A 17,491-nucleotide genomic window follows, 5' to 3' on the forward strand; every position below is an offset into this window, starting at 1 on the left:
TGTATTTTTTTGTAATGTAAGTTGAGTTGAGCACAAAAGCTTCCTTGAATCAGTACACTAACTATGAATGCCGGACCACCAACACGGAGCGTTGAGTTGAATGAGAATGTCTGTTCTAGTTTCTATATTTTATGACGTAGAATTAATGAATGTTGGCTCCTCCTACCTCCTTCGGGGGTCTCAAACTGCAGGTTGGAGCTGGCGGGGCCCTCCCCCTTGCCATTGTAAACCCTGATGTTGAACAGGTAGAGGCTGTAAGGCTGCAGGCCTGGGAGCATGCCATGACTCTTGTTCCCACTGAAGGACAGAAACTGCTGCTCCACACGGTGGGGGTTGTGTTTGTGGAGGCTCCTCTCACGCCAGTAATACACCTGGTAGAGACACAGATACAGAGGAATTAGACAGGTGTGTGTGTGTTGGAGGAGGGGGGTTGTGGAGGCTCCGCTAACGACAGTAATCGACCTGGTAAAGACACAGATACAGAGAAGTTAGATGGATGTGTGTGTGTTGGGGAGGGGGGGGGGGGGGGGGGGGTTGTGGAGGTTCCGCTAACGACAGTAGCTCACCTGAGATATACAAATATAGAGCTATGAAATTGGTGTGTGTGTGTGTGTCATGGTAGGGGGTAAGCGGCATGTGTACGTGCATGTGTCTGTCTGTGTGTCTGTTTCTATGCGTCTACTGTTTTGTATCACAGTATTACATGATCCTCTCATCTTTGAAGACAGCGTTGTGTACAGTACCTTGTATCCCTTGAGGTGTCCCCGTACTGTCTTCGGTGGGACAGGCTCCCAGTGCACCTCAGCCAGGGTGCTGTTCAACACTAGGACCTGGACACTGTCTGGAGCCTGCACTGGCACTGTGGGAAACCCAATCAGAAGGAACACAATTACAACAGAAACCAGTCACACTAAGGGACAGAACAACACCACTTCATTTGAGACAATTACAACTTCTGCTGTAGTTGAAATCAAATCCATTTTTATTTGCCACATACACATGGTTAGCAGATGTTATTGCGAGTGTAGTGAAATGCTTGTAAGGACTAGAAGCGAGGCAGCACTCTCTGTCGCCGCCATTTTGTTCCCTAACTTCCAAGAACAGATCAAACGAAGAAGAGATAGAACATGTAACAACTCTGTATCTGTCACGTCATGCAACACATCAGTCAGTTTTCAGGACACACATTCATACCTGACACCTTAGAAGCACTTCAATGGAGATTCTCCATTAGGGGCAGCAGATAGCCTAGTGGTTAAGAGTGTTGGGACAGTAACCGAAAGGTCGCTGGTTTGAATGGCTGAGCTGACTAGGTGAACAATCTGCCGATGTGCCATTGAGCAAGGCACCAAACCCTAATCGCTCTGGATAAGAGTGCCTGATAAATAAATATTAATGTTTAAAAACAATAAGCATGCTTTACAGTCCAGGAAACCGGCCCATCGTGAATCCTTAAAGAAACAAAATGGCGCTGCGTGACTCACAGTCCTCTCCGGAGTGTCCAGTGACCACAGCTGGATCAGGGCCAATCCCGTTGTTGTTAATGGCTTGAACCTTGACCTCGTATGGTGTGAAGGTGGGAGTCCCAGAGACCATGAACTTGGAGACGTTGGCCACGGTCACTGACGTCCAGTTCTTGTCCACATCCTTCTGTCTCCACATCACCTTGTACTGCAGGCCTGGACCGTTAGCCTGGAGGCCTGACAGTGGCTACGAGAGACAGTGAATCACATTGTTATTACTGTGACTAACAGTACTGCATTAATGAACAGCTGACAGGCACCATTCGCAGTACCGCATTAATGAACAGCTGACAGGCACCATTCACAGTACTGCATTAATGAACAGCTGACAGGCACCATTCACAGTACTGCATTAATGAACAGCTGACAAGCACCATTCACAGTACTGCATTAATGAACAGCTGACAGGCACCATTCACAGTACTGCATTAATGAACAGCTGACAGGCACCATTCACAGTACTGCATTAATGAACAGCTGACCAGCACCATTCGCAGTACTGCATTAATGAATAGCTGACAGGCACCAATCACAGTACTGCATTAATGAACAGCTGACAGGCACCATTCACAGTACTGCATTAATGAACAGCTGACAGGCACCATTCACAGTACTGCATTAATGAACAGCTGACAGGCGCCAATCACAGTACTGCATTAATGAACAGCTGACACCAACTTCCTTACAAATAAAATGCTACAGCTGTAGCTTACCTTCCACAATATCATAAGATTGTCACGTTCAGTTCCAAAACCTTTAACTCCGCTGGGGTTCTCATCTGGAGCTGAAGCAGGTGAAGAAATGTTAAATTACACAGAATGCCAAATCAACAGCATGTACAAATCAACAGTATGTCCAAATCAACAGAATGCACAAATCAACAGAATGTCCAAATCAACAGAATGGCAAATCAACAGTATGCACAAATCAACAGTATGTCCAAATCAACAGAATGCACAAATCAACAGTATGCACAAATCAACAGAATGCACAAATCAACAGAATGCCAAATCAACAGTATTTCCAAATCAACAGAATGCCAAATCAACAGTATGTCCAAATCTACAGAATGCACAAATCAACAGAATGCACAAATCAACAGAATGCCAAATCAGCAGTATGCACAAATCAACAGAATGCCAAATCAACAGTATGTCCAAATCAACAGAATGCACAAATCAACAGAATGCCAAATCAACAGTATGTCCAAATCAACAGAATGCACAAATCAACAGAATGCCAAATCAACAGTATGTCCAAATCAACAGAATGCACAAATCAACAGTATGCTCAAATCATCGAATGCACAAATCAACAGAATGCGCAAATCAACAGTATGCACAAATCAACAGTATGTCCAAATCAACAGAATGCACAAATCAACAGAATGTACAAATCAACAGAATGCACAAATCAACAGAATGCCAAATCAACAGTATGTCCAAATCAACAGAATGCCAAATCAACAGAATGCCAAATCAACAGTATTTCCAAATCAACTAAATGCCAAATCAACAGAATGCACAAATCAACAGTATGCACAAATCAACAGTATGCACAAATCAACAGTATGTCCAAATCAACAGAATGCACAAATAAACAGTAATCTCAAATCAACAGTATGCACAAATCAACAGAATGCACAAATCAACAGTATGTCCAAATCAACAGTATGCACAAATCAACAGTATGCACAAATCAACAGAATGCACAAATCAACAGTATGCACAAATCAACAGAATGCACAAATCAACAGTATGCACAAATCAACAGTATGCACAAATCAACAGAATGCACAAATCAACAGCATACACAAACAACAGAATGCCAAATCAACATAATGCCAAATCAACGGTGCCAAATCAACCCCATTATTAACAAGTCAATTCTAGAATCTGTACCTGCAGGATTGGTCTTGTACATGTGGGAGGGGTTGGAGGGATCGGAGAGACCCACAGCGTTCAGGGCCAGGACTCTGAAGGAGTAGTGAACGTAAGGGGACAGTTCGAGGTGGGCCGTGGTCTTGCTGCCCGGGACATGCGTCAGGTTGTGCCAGTGGCCATGATCGTGGAGAGAGTCTGTGTACTGGATCACAAATTCTGAGGGGGAAGGAAGTGGAAAAATTGTGAATGATTGCAGGGAATGTATTATCTAACTTCAGTCTTGGTATAGTTGACACAAGCCTAATCTCTCTGAGCTCCCTGATATACTGTATACCTAACATTACCCTGGAAGATCCTGACACTATCAGAAACCCATCAAATTCAACCTTTAAATACATATGATATGGGTAGTGCTGAACAAACATAATTAGCAAGTACTCTGAGTAGTGCTAACATCATTAAAAACAGTGAGATTGACTAAACCTAATAGCACTGTGGCCGTAGTCTCAAGATAATAATGATACAGCCATTAGATAGTGTTCTGGGAATAGCAGTCTGTCATTAGCACTACACACACACACACACACACACACACACACACACACACACACACACACACACACACACACACACACACACACACACACACACACAGAGAGGTACAGCAGGTGCGTACTGTGAATAAGGCTTTTGTGTTCGTCTCCAGGTATCCAGGTGAGCTGGACACTCCTGGGTTTCATGTCGGTCAACTCCAGGTCAGTAGGAGGGTCTGGTTGTTCTGGAGAACACAGGACATTTAGCTCAGTGTAATAGACAGCTACTTTACAGTGACTCCCAGCACGACAACATTATTTGTTCATGCCATGCCACGTATGGAACCACAGACTGATAAAAAAAAATAAGTATGGAACACAGCAAGAGAAGACCCTTTTTATTGCCACAAGAAAAGCTTTAGACAGATGAGCTGGATGGAAATGAAACCCTTCACCCCACTCTGCAGCAGGGACAGCGACACCAAGCAGTGTGACAAACATATCTGTGGATTACAGAGATACTTCAGCATTCAGGCAATGAAGCCCTTTATCTACTGTACTTCCCCAGAGTCGGATGAACTCGTAGATACCATTTTTTTATGCCTTTGTGTGCAGTTTGAAGGAAGTTTGCGAATGTAGTGTTTGCGCAATTGCTAACAAGCGTTAGCACATTGACTGGAAATCTATGGTAACTGCTAGCATGCTAGTAGATACCATAGTCTTCCAGTCTTTGCACTAATGCTAGTTAGCATTGGCTCGCAAAAGTATCTCTAACTTCCTTCATAGTGGACACAGAGACATAAAAATGGTATCCATGAGTTCGTCTGACTCTGGGGAAGTAGAAAAATGGCATTATTGCCCAAATCCCCAAGTATCCCTTTAAAGGCACTAGTAATTACTCCACACTCACAGACTCCGTTTTAATGAGCTGTATTGCTGATGTATTCTTTTAACAACACATGCTAAACAAAATAACAAAAGCACATTTAGGGATTTTTTTAAACTCGTCAAACTGCTTTTAAAATAAAGAATGAATGATATAAGAAAATGGTGAAATCAAAAAGCCCTTTAAAAACAGTGGTTAAATTAAAACAACTGTCTGTTGCTCCGTCCGTCCGTCCGTCCGTCCGTCCGGATGCTGGTGATGTCACACACAAACACTGTGAACGATCACATCTGCGAGCAGCGCAGCATGCTTGACTATGCAGACACATAATCAACACACACACGAATACGAACACGAACACACACACAAGCTCATGAGACTGGGAGCAGAGATGAGCATTTGTGTTTACTGCAGGTTTACCATAGATGACAGCTGGAGTAGGAGCTGCCTCTGCCAGGTAGGAGAACAGGTGGTGGTGAGGTAGGGGTTAAGTAGTTAGTGATTAGAGACAACAACAGGACACCCTCTCTCTTACTTGCCGTTATTTCACATAATAGAAGAGAATATAGTATAATAGAATAGAGTAACAAAATGTTTCCCAACAAAACTAACAGAAACAACATTGTTACTGTCGTGTGATTTGAGGGATCATGAGCATGTTTCTGGTATGTAAGTTTACGAGAGAGAGTTACAGATGTAGGACCTTAATTTGATCAGCCTCGTGATTTACATAAATTCACTGAAAACCTGTCCTAACACACAGTTATATTAACAGTATTCCACTTTTCATGTAGCCTAATTTTGACCAGCTAATAGGCTAACCACCGATCAAGCAACATCACAGATTAAACGTTCAAATTGTCAATACAGGTCAAATGAAGATCCCACATCTGTACATACCGACGACAGTGAGCTCAGCACTGGCAGAGTCATGGTCCAGAGTAGTATTCATTATGCAGGTGTAAGTTCCCGCGTCGTTCTCTGTCACATCTGTTATGGTCAAGCTGTCAGAGTCCACCAGAAATCTGGGAAGACAAAGACAAAAATGTTAAAAAAATGGTCCGATCCTTAAGAGGTTTAACAGGGTCCTCTTGTGTAAGTGTATAACCCTTTCATTTGTGTTGAATTGTGTGTTTATGTATGCACTCAGGAAGCCCTGATGGACTAATGAATAAACTAAATTGAACTAAACATGAGTAGAATATACAAAAGCAGGACGTACTACTGCGGATATAATGGCCCGTGCTCTATGTTGAAACATGAGTACCAGCACGTACCTCTCGTCGTCGGGCAGCTCTCCGTTGTCTTTCAGCCAGATCATGATGGGGATGAGGGTGGGATCGTGTTTTACTTTACACTCAAACACCACGTTCATGTTTCTCTGGGCCACCTTGTATTTCGGCTGCTTCAGGATACGAGTTGGCTCTGGGGGGGGGTTACATCAGAAACAACACAATGCAACATCCGGCTCCGTTGGTTACCTCAGTGAGACTAATCTAAGTGGTGTTCAGGGCCATCAGTTTTCCCTGGTTAGATCATATGGTCAGGAAACAGTATGGACCCTATGTTTCCTATATGGTAAACCTTCAGAAAAACACATCCAGTAGAGAGAGAGAGAGAGAGAGAGAGAGGTAGAGAGAGAGGTAGAGAGAGAGAGAGAGAGAGAGAGAGAGAACACTGCCCACAAAATGAGGTGGAAACTGAACTGCACTTCCTAACCTCCTGTCCAATGTATGACCATATTAGAGACACATATTTCCCTCAGATTACACAGATCCACAAAGATTTCGAAAACAATCCCGATTTTGATAAACTCCCATATCTACTGGGTGAAATACCAGTGTGCCATCACAATAGCAAGATTTGTGACCTGTTGCCACAAGAAAAGGGCAACCAATGAAGAACAAACACCATTGTAAATACAACCCATATTTATGCTTATTTATTTTCCCTTTTGTACATTAACCATTTGTACATCGTTACAACACTGTATATATATAATATGACATTTGTAATGTCTTTATTCTTTTGAAACTTCTGTATGTTAAATGTTTACTGTTCATTTTTATTGTTTATTTCACTTTGTATATTACTAACCACACTTGCTTTGGCAATGTTAACCCATGTTTCCCATGCCAATAAAGCCCCTTGAATTGAATTGAATTGAATTGAGAGAGAGAATAGTGTGGTATCTCACCTTTCACCTCCAGATAGACGTGGTTCTCAGCGATGCCCAGAGTGTTCCTGGCCACACAGATATACTTCCCACTGTTGAGGGCCTGGGCCACATTTATCTCCAGAGTCCCGTTTTCATGCAGCAAGTAGGGGTCCCCTTCCAGGGTGCTGGACTGGCTGTCCTTAAACCTGACAGGGAATAGTGGAACCATAGGTTCTGAACTTTTAACCTGGGATTGGGGTCAGATTTTTTAACACACACATACCATGCAGTTCTGTTGCACATACTAAAACGTTTGTTTCCGAAAGTTAAAACCCTGTTTCTTAACAATGCTACAGCACTGTGTTACAGCACTGTGTTACAGCACTGTGGAACAGCACTGTGTTAAAGCACTGTGGAACAGCACTGTGTGTTACAACACTGTGGAACAGCACTGTGTTAAAGCACTGTGGAACAGCACTGTGTTACAGCACTGTGTTACAGTTCTGTGTTGCAGCACTGTGTTGCAGCACTGTGTTGCAGCACTGTGTTGCAGCACTGTGTTGCAGCACTGTGTTACAGCACTGTGTTACAGCACTGTGTTGCAGCACTGTGTTGCAGCACTGTGTTACAGCACTGTGTTACAGCACTGTGTTACAGCACTGTGTTACAGCACTGTGTTGCAGCACTGTGTTACAGCACTGTGTTGCAGCACTGTGTTGCAGCACTGTGTTGCAGCACTGTGTTACAGCACTGTGTTGCAGCACTGTGTTGCAGCACTGTGTTGCAGCACTGTGTTGCAGCACTGTGTTACAGCACTGTGTTACAGCACTGTGTTACAGCACTGTGTTACAGCACTGTGTTGCAGCACTGTGTTACAGCACTGTGTTGCAGCACTGTGTTACAGCACTGTGTTGCAGCACTGTGTTACAGCACTGTGTTACACACCCATTGCTGCCAATACTGTGGCGAGACCTATCTTTTTAGTACCCATAACTGCATGTAGAGTATACCAAAAAGTTCAAAGGTCATGAACTTACCATGTGATTTTGGGGATGGGCGAGCCGAAGGAGGAACAGTCCAGCAAGGCGTGGTTGTTTCGGATCACCTGGTAGACCTGGTTAGCTGGAGTCAATACTCTGGGTGTTTCAGCTATAAACAGACACAACATTGTGTTTGCAAGTTCAATGCACTTCAGTGACAGAAAGTTTCTAACTTCAAACTTCCGCGTTCTAAGTTTGAGTGAGGAGTTGACTCACAGAGAACGTTGACGAAGGCATTGGACAGCAGATATCCATATTCATTGGATGCGTTGCACTGGTAGACTGCACTGGATCCAGTTTGGACTTCCTCGAAGATGATGGTGTCGCCCTCCACCTTCCTATTGGAGTCCTCAGGTGAATCTAACAAGGCATCAAAACACGTGTGAAAAGTTTCACCATAAACATAGAAAATGTTTAACTTGAACATTGTCTGTGTGTCTAAACCTCACAATGGCAGATGCAATGACTTAATCCCAAATAGACTGTGGTGTCTGTGCACTGTATGAACACTAAGAGACAGACAGACAGACAGACAGACAGACAGACAGACAGACAGACAGACAGACAGACAGACAGACAGACAGACAGACAGAGACAGACACTCAATCAATCAATCAATCAATCAATCAATCAATCAATACCGAGTACTCACTCTCTATGGGGATGCCATTCATGGCCCAGTTGATGTTGGGTTTGGGAGTACCACTGGCCCTACAGATCAATTGACCCTTCTCTCTAGGGGCCAGCACCAGGTTCCTGGGGGTAGTGATCCAGTACGGTGCCGCTGGGAGGGGAGGACCACATGAACACAAGCAAGCAGACGGTTGGTTAAAGGTAGAATATAGAAGTTCAGTTGATGTTCACCTCACATGAATGGTGGCTGTGTGGTTGGATCATTTTTTTGCTGTATAATTTGTATCAAAATACAAGGTAAAAACAACGGAAAAGTAAAAAGGAAGGTGACGGGAGAGAAAAATGGTCAAAAAGGTTACAGACACGAAACTGAAAGGCAGGAAAGCGGTTAATGACAGAACCCTCTGTTCCGGATACCACCAATTAATAATCAATAAGGGAGATTCAAAGAGAGGATAAAAGCCATGGAGGCAACCGGACGTTCCTGACCTCTTTCAGCCCCGCTCCTCACAGTTTTTTGTGGTGTTATTGAATGAGTAGGACAGTGACAGTGTTGTGGTGTTATTGAATGGGTAGGACAGTGACAGGCAGACAGGAAAGGCAGGAGGAGTCCACATCAGAAGGGCGGGTGCAGAATCCGGAGCCATGCAGACCCTGCTATAGGCTACATGTGTGCTAGAGTTATCGGAACTAACTGCTAGGTCACATGACATACCTTTGACGGTGACACGGATGGTGTGGTGTATGGAGGCCAAGCGGTTGTGGGCAGTGCAGCGGTACTCGCCAGCGTCGGCATCGGACACGTTCACGATACGCAGTATCTTCTGGAAGGTCACGATGGAGGTACGCTTGTCAGGGAACTCCCCGCTCAGCTTACTCCACGAGACCTCTGGAGTGGGACTGGATAGGGAATAGGGAGAGAAGAGGGAGAGAGAGAGAGAGAGAGAATAGTGTGAAGACATACGTTTCCAGTGAACTTATTTAGGTTACTATGATCTATAAGCACACATACATAATGGTAAAAATTAAGTAATAACAGAGGTATACCGTACACAACACATAATACAGGTACAACACATTGGCACTAAGTACTTACAGTCCCTCAGTGATGCACTCCAACTCCAGGACCTGTCCTCTCAGCACCATCTTGGAGCTGCTGGAGCCAGAAGGGATGAGGAAAGTGGGTTTCCTCTCCTCCACGGAGCCGTCTGCAGTCATAACAACATGGAGGGGTCAGAGACACAGCTAGTCACAGCAAGACTACGGCTGTTCTGTCCATTTTATTCCAGTGTTTTTTTTTTTACCAAGGTCAGTGCTGTACCACTGTGAAGGTACAGGTCAGTGCTGTACCACTGTGAAGGTACAGGTCAGGTTGTACCACTGTGAAGGTACAGGTCAGGTTGTACCACTGTGAAGGTACAGGTCAGTGCTGTACCACTGTGAAGGTATAGGTCAGGCTGTACCACTGTGAAGGTATAGGTCAGGTTGTACCACTGTGAAGGTACAGGTCAGTGCTGTACTACTGTGAAGGTACAGGTCAGTGCTGTACCACTGTGAAGGTACAGGTCAGTGCTGTACCACTGTGAAGGTACAGGTCAGTGCTGTACCACTGTAAAGGTACAGGTCAGGTTGTACCACTGTGAAGGTACAGGTCAGGTTGTACCACTGTGAAGGTACAGGTCAGTGCTGTACCACTGTGAAGGTATAGGTCAGGCTGTACCACTGTGAAGGTATAGGTCAGGTTGTACCACTGTGAAGGTACAGGTCAGTGCTGTACTACTGTGAAGGTATAGGTCAGGTTGTACCACTGTGAAGGTACAGGTCAGTGCTGTACTACTGTGAAGGTACAGGTCAGTGCTGTACCACTGTGAAGGTACAGGTCAGTGCTGTACTACTGTGAAGGTACAGGTCAGTGCTGTACCACTGTGAAGGTACAGGTCAGTGCTGTACCACTGTGAAGGTACAAGTCAGGGCTCACATACTCAAACACTTTGTGTTTGAGTTGACATCAGCAGCGTTTATAGTGAAGAGTAAGGGAAATTGCCTTTAAAAGTCTAGCGCAATGTACAGGTCGTAAATGTGTTGGAATGAATCCCTGCCTTCATCTCTTACTGTGAAGGGGTTCTTCGGTCGAGCGGTAGGACTCTGTACTAAGAGGTGGTGGATATCTGTAGCACACGCTCCAGCAGGTATATCTCTCTAGTCACCCCCAAAACCAATTCTTTCTTTGGCCGCCTCTCTTTCCAGTTCTCTGCTGCCAATGACTGGAACGAACTACAAAAATCTCTGAAACTGGAAACACTTATCTCCCTCACTAGCTTTAAGCACCAACTGTCAGAGCAGCTCACATATTACTGCACCTGTACATAGCCCACCTATAATTTAGCCCTATCAACTACCTCTTTCCCAACTGTATTTAATTTATTTATTTATTTTGCTCCTTTGCACCCCATTATTTGTATTTCTACTTTGCACATTCTTCCATTGCAAAACTACCATTCCAGTGTTTTACTTGCTATATTGTATTTACCTTGCCACCAAGGCCTTTTTTGCCTTTACCTCCCTTCTCACCTCATTTGCTCACATTGTATATAGACTTGTTTATACTTTATTATTGACTGTATGTTTGTTTTACTCCATGTGTAACTCTGTGTTGTTGTATCTGTCGAACTGCTTTGCTTTATCTTGGCCAGGTCGCAATTGTAAATAATAACTTGTTCTCAACTAGCCTACCTGGTTAAATAAAGGTAAAATAAATACAAATTAAAATAAATCTACAATCTTGTTTTCCTGTACAGTTATACCAGATACTAAACTACTTTCCAGTTCAAGGTGAGGATAAGGATAACCGTCTCAAAATAATCCCATTTGGATATGATACTATGATATTAAGAGTTCAACAAATGATGATGTGATGATGGCAATGATCATACAGAAAGAGAGATACATCGTTTCTGTCAGATCAGCCTGTCTGTAGCCTCATCTGTTGTACGGCTGACTGCGTGCCTGCGTGACATGTAGCTTCAGGGTACTCGACAGACAGACGCATAGGAAGTAATGCTTTTGCAAACAATGAGAAAGGAACTGATAGGAAATGAAAGATGTCAGAGAGAGTGGAGAGGTTTTAAGTGGATTGGGAGGAAAGAATTCGGTTGGCTGGGTGAAGAGAATAGATTAACAGACTGGAGTGGTAGTGGTTGGAACATTCACAGTTTGCAAGGCTGTCAATCTGCTATGCTCTAATGAAATATATGACTATAAAAGAGAGAAAGCTTTCCAAAAGTAGGCTACTGAATGTAATACAGACAGACCTACTGAATGTAATACAGACAGACCTACTGAATGTAATACAGACAGACCTACTGAATGTAATACAGACAGACCTACTGAATGTAATACAGACAGACCTACTGAATGTAATACAGACAGACCTACTGAATGTAATACAGACAGACCTACTGAATGTAATACAGACAGACCTACTGAATGTAATACAGACAGACCTACTGAATGTAATACAGACAGACCTACTGAATGTAATACAGACAGGCCTACTGAATGTAATACAGACAGACCTACTGAATGTAATACAGACAGACCTACTGAATGTAATACAGACCTACTGAATGTAATACAGACAGACCTACTGAATGTAATACAGACAGACCTACTGAATGTAATACAGACATACCTACTGAATATAACACAGACAGACCTACTGAATGTAATACAGACCTACTGAATGTAATACAGACAGACCTACTGAATGTAATACAGACCTACTGAATGTAATACAGACAGACCTACTGAATGTAATACAGACAGACCTACTGAATGTAATACAGACAGACCTACTGAATGTAATACAGACAGACCTACTGAATGTAATACAGACCTACTGAATGTAATACAGACAGGCCTACTGAATGTAATACAGACCTACTGAATGTAATACAGACCTACTGAATGTAATACAGACCTACTGAATGTAATACAGACAGACCTACTGAATGTAATACAGACAGACCTACTGAATGTAATACAGACAGACCTACTGAATGTAATACAGACATACCTACTGAATATAACACAGACAGACCTACTGAATGTAATACAGACAGGCCTACTGAATGTAATACAGACCTACTGAATGTAATACAGACCTACTGAATGTAATACAGACAGACCTACTGCATGTAATACAGACAGACCTACTGCATTTAATACAGACAGACCTACTGCATGTAATACAGACAGACCTACTGAATGTAATACAGACCTACTGAATGTAATACAGACAGACCTACTGAATGTAATACAGACAGACCTACTGAATGTAATACAGACAGACCTACTGAATGTAATACAGACCTACTGAATGTAATACAGACCTACTGAATGCAATACAGACCTAATGAATGTAATACAGACCTACTGAATGTAATACAGACAGACCTAATGAATGTAATACAGACCTACTGAATGTAATACAGACAGACCTACTGAATTTAATACAGACAGACCTACTGAATTTAATACAGACAGACCTACTGAATGTAATACAGACAGACATAATTAATGCAATACAGACCTAATGAATGTAATACAGACCTACTGAATGCAATACAGACCTAATGAATGTAATACAGACCTAATGAATGTAATACAGACCTAATGAATGTAATACAGACCTACTGAATGCAATACAGACCTAATGAATGTAATACAGACCTACTGAATGTAATACAGACCTACTGAATGTAATACAGACAGACCTAATGAATGTAATACAGACCTACTGAATGTAATACAGACAGACCTACTGAATGTAATACAGACAGACCTAATTAATGCAATACAGACCTAATGAATGTAATACAGACCTAATGAATGTAATACAGACCTACTGAATGCAATACAGACCTAATGAATGTAATACAGACCTACTGAATGTAATACAGACCTACTGAATGTAATAAAGACCTACTGAATGCAATACAGACAGACCTACTGAATGCAATACAGACAGACCTACTGAATGTAATACAGACAGACCTACTGAATGTAATACAGACCTACTGAATGTAATACAGACAGACCTACTGAATGTAATACAGACAGACCTACTGAATGTAATACAGACCTACTGAATGTAATACAGACAGACCTACTGAATGTAATACAGACCTACTGAATGTAATACAGACAGACCTACTGAATGTAATACAGACAGACCTACTGAATGCAATACAGACAGACCTACTGAATGTAATAGATGTAATTTGTCCATTTGAATTTACAAAATATGAGCAAGGCAAAGGAGGAACCATCATGCAATGGTTCATTTTAGTCATTTTAAATTGTGTTAATAAATAGTTGCTGTAGAAAAGACAGTCTTTCACAAAAATGTATTCATTGGTCAAGTTATGGTGGGAAGTCGGGTTAGTTTAAGGTTTAGGGGGTTAATGCTAGTGCTTGATTTCTAGTATTGGTTTACTACTAAAGATGAGGACAATCACAAGGGTAAGGTTAAGGTTTAGAGGTCGATGTTAGTGGTTGGTTTCTATTGGTTGACGAACTATGGGAGGGTAGAGCCACTAGGGGTTGCCAAAACTCACCACTAAAAAAATCAGTTTCATTGAATAAAGCAGCAACAGTCTCATTGACTGCATCCACTGTAACACAACAGAAAATAATCAAACATGCCACATGTTAAAGTCAATAAAGTGATTGGACAAATAAACATGAATGGTTGAATACTGAAATCAAACTGTGTGAACGGAAGAAAATGCTGAATGATGATCATAGATATACTCTAGATAAAGAATAGATGGTCAAATCGTGTTTGTCAATCTGTATCGTCTAGACGATCAGTCAGTGGTAACTGGACTATATGAGAAAGCCTATTGTTGTTGAGAGAGGCTTTTCATGATCACTACTAGACTACTACTACTGGCGACGCTGAGGTTGGGATCACTGACAGGAAACTCCTATACAAACTGGCACACACACATTCAATGCTGAGCATGCACACACACACACACACACACACACACACACACACACACACACACACACACACACACACACACACACACACACACACACACACACACACACACACACACACACACACACACACACACACACACACACACACACACACACACACGCACTTACGGTTGAGCACTAAGAGGGTGATGGGTTGTTTCTGCTGGATGGTCTGAGTGTGAGGGAAGCGGGCGTAACAGATGTAGTCGTTCCTCGAGTCCTCCTTCAGAACGTTGGAGAAGTACAAGTCTCCGTTCAACGCCTGGAACACACGGCTGCTCTGAGGCAGTCTCTGGAAGTCTGGGGGAGGAGAGAAGTCAACATGAGGAGAGAAGTCAACACGAGGAGAGAAGTCAACACGAGGAGAGAAGTCAACACGAGGAGAGAAGTCAACACGAGGAGAGAGGTCAACACGAGGAGAGAAGTCAACACCAGGAGAGAAGTCAACACGAGGAGAGAAGTCAACACGAGGAGAGAAGTCAACACCAGGAGAGAAGTCAACACGAGGAGAGAAGTCAACACGAGGAGAGAAGTCAACACGAGGAGAGAAGTCAACACCAGGAGAGAAATCAACACCAGGAGAGAAGTCAACACCAGGAGAGAAGTCAACACGAGGAGAGAAGTCAACACGAGGAGAGAAGTCAACATGAGGAGAGAAGTCAACATGAGGAGAGAAGTCAACATCAGCAGGCCACGCTACTGAGGCTTCCATTAATGTCTCATTTTATGAGGAATATTTTGACTCATAATTTGTAAGCAATGAAACCAAACAGACAGACTACCCAAAAGGACAGACTACCCAAGACATGACCATTCAGAAACATGTGTGGGCAGAACATCTTACCCATTAGGTTCTCATATAATCCAGCTAAAATGTCTGTAAACAAACAGGTATCTACACCTATCTATGTATCTACAGTAAACTACAGCACAACAGACAGTGGACTATAAAGACCAGACTTACTGACGTCCATCCAGAAGATGATAGGAGGGGGCAGGCCAGCAGGGGGCCGGCAATGTAGCACTAGAGCCTCGCCCTCCTGAACTCTGATTGGCTCGTTCCTCTCCTTTGACCACAAGGGGGACCCTGAAATACAAATAAGGAAAACATGATATACCAGTATGTGGTTTCTACATTTACCTAACATCACCAAGAAGACTGAGAGAACAAAAGGAATGAGATCTAGCTACATGAAAGGAATTAGTTCTAGCTACATGAAAGGAATTAGTTCTAGCTACATGAAAGTATTGAGTTGTAGCTACATGGAAGGAATGAGTTCTAGCTACATGGAAGGAATGAGTTCTAGCTACATGAAAGGAATTAGTTCTAGCTACATGAAAGGAATTAGTTCTAGCTACATGAAAGTATTGAGTTGTAGCTACATGGAAGGAATGAGTTCTAGCTACATGGAAGGAATGAGTTCTAGCAACATGAAAGGATTGTTGTAGCTGCATGGAAGGAATGAGTTCTAGCTACATGGAAGGAATGAGTTCTAGCTACATGGAAGGAATGAGTTCTAGCTACATGAAAGGATTGTTGTAGCTGCATGGAAGGAATTAGTTCTAGCAACATGGAAGGAATGAGTTCTGGCTACATGATAGGATTGTTGTAGATGCATGAAAGGAATGAGTTCTAGCTACATGGAATGAATGAGTTCTAGCTACATGGAAGGAATGAGTTCTAGCAACATGAAAGGATTGTTGTAGCTGCATAGAAGGAATGAGTTCTAGCTACATGGAAGGAATGAGTTCTAGCTACATGGAAGGAATGAGTTCTAGCTACATGGAAGGAATGAGTTCTAGCAACATGAAAGGAATGAGTTCTAGCAACATGAAAGGATTGTTGTAGCTGCATAGAAGGAATGAGTTCTAGCTACATGGAAGGAATGAGTTCTAGCTACATGGAAGGATTGTTGTAGCTGCATAGAAGGAATGAGTTCTAGCTACATGGAAGGAATGAGTTCTAGCTACATGGAAGGAATGAGTTGTAGCTACATGGAAGGAATGAGTTCTAGCAACATGAAAGGAATGAGTTCTAGCAACATGAAAGGATTGTTGTAGCTGCATAGAAGGAATGAGTTCTAGCTACATGGAAGGAATGAGTTCTAGCTACATGGAAAGATTGTTGTAGCTGCATAGAAGGAATGAGTTCTAGCTACATGGAAGGAATGAGTTCTAGCAACATGAAAGGAATGAGTTCTAGCAACATGAAAGGATTGTTGTAGCTGCATAGAAGGAATGAGTTCTAGCTACATGGAAGGAATGAGTTCTAGCTACATGGAAAGATTGTTGTAGCTGCATAGAAGGAATGAGTTCTAGCTACATGGAAGGATTGTTGTAGCTGCATAGAAGGAATGAGTTCTAGCTACATGGAAGGAATGAGTTCTAGCTACATGGAAGGAATGAGTTCTAGCAACATGAAAGGAATGAGTTCTAGCAACATGAAAGGATTGTTATAGCTGCATAGAAGGCTTGAGTTCTTGCTACATGGAAGGAATGAGTTCTAGCTACATGGAAGGAATGAGTTGTAGCTACATGGAAGGAATGAGTTGTAGCTACATGGAAGGAATGAGTTCTAGCTACATGGAAGGAATGAGTTGTAGCTACATGGAAGGAATGAGTTCTAGCAACATGAAAGGAATGAGTTCTAGCAACATGAAAGGATTGTTGTAGCTGCATAGAAGGAATGAGTTCTAGCTACATGGAAGGAATGAGTTCTAGCTACATGGAAGGAATGAGTTCTAGCAACATGAAAGGATTGTTGTATCTGCATAGAAGGAATGA

The 17,491-nt window shown here is 42.6% G+C and overlaps 1 protein-coding gene across 8 annotated transcripts in view; it reads right to left on the reverse strand.

Annotated features, from left to right (window-relative positions):
- LOC139375436 (neuronal cell adhesion molecule-like) overlaps positions 1-17,491 on the reverse strand; it is a 139,850-nt gene that overhangs the window by 20,378 nt on the left and 101,981 nt on the right. For 4 of the 8 annotated variants that reach the window (XM_071117258.1, XM_071117249.1, XM_071117232.1 and 1 more), the window contains 18 exons: positions 15,672-15,794; positions 14,837-15,007; positions 14,275-14,331; positions 9,753-9,864; positions 9,372-9,556; positions 8,676-8,807; positions 8,240-8,383; positions 8,021-8,132; positions 7,023-7,189; positions 6,103-6,250; positions 5,726-5,850; positions 5,246-5,275; positions 4,083-4,184; positions 3,425-3,622; positions 2,237-2,307; positions 1,485-1,710; positions 744-859; positions 167-371 (listed from right to left, as the gene is read on the reverse strand). In XM_071117258.1, the coding sequence (XP_070973359.1) occupies positions 167-371; positions 744-859; positions 1,485-1,710; positions 2,237-2,307; positions 3,425-3,622; positions 4,083-4,184; positions 5,246-5,275; positions 5,726-5,850; positions 6,103-6,250; positions 7,023-7,189; positions 8,021-8,132; positions 8,240-8,383; positions 8,676-8,807; positions 9,372-9,556; positions 9,753-9,864; positions 14,275-14,331; positions 14,837-15,007; positions 15,672-15,794 (2,424 nt within the window). The remainder of the gene's footprint in view (positions 1-166; positions 372-743; positions 860-1,484; positions 1,711-2,236; positions 2,308-3,424; positions 3,623-4,082; positions 4,185-5,245; positions 5,276-5,725; positions 5,851-6,102; positions 6,251-7,022; positions 7,190-8,020; positions 8,133-8,239; positions 8,384-8,675; positions 8,808-9,371; positions 9,557-9,752; positions 9,865-14,274; positions 14,332-14,836; positions 15,008-15,671; positions 15,795-17,491) is intronic. The other 4 variants (XM_071117276.1, XM_071117268.1, XM_071117241.1 and 1 more) reach the window with 2 other exon arrangements.

The sequence above is a fragment of the Oncorhynchus clarkii genome, chromosome 2 (genome assembly GCF_045791955.1).
Source record: "Oncorhynchus clarkii lewisi isolate Uvic-CL-2024 chromosome 2, UVic_Ocla_1.0, whole genome shotgun sequence".
Classification (NCBI taxonomy): domain Eukaryota; kingdom Metazoa; phylum Chordata; class Actinopteri; order Salmoniformes; family Salmonidae; genus Oncorhynchus; species Oncorhynchus clarkii.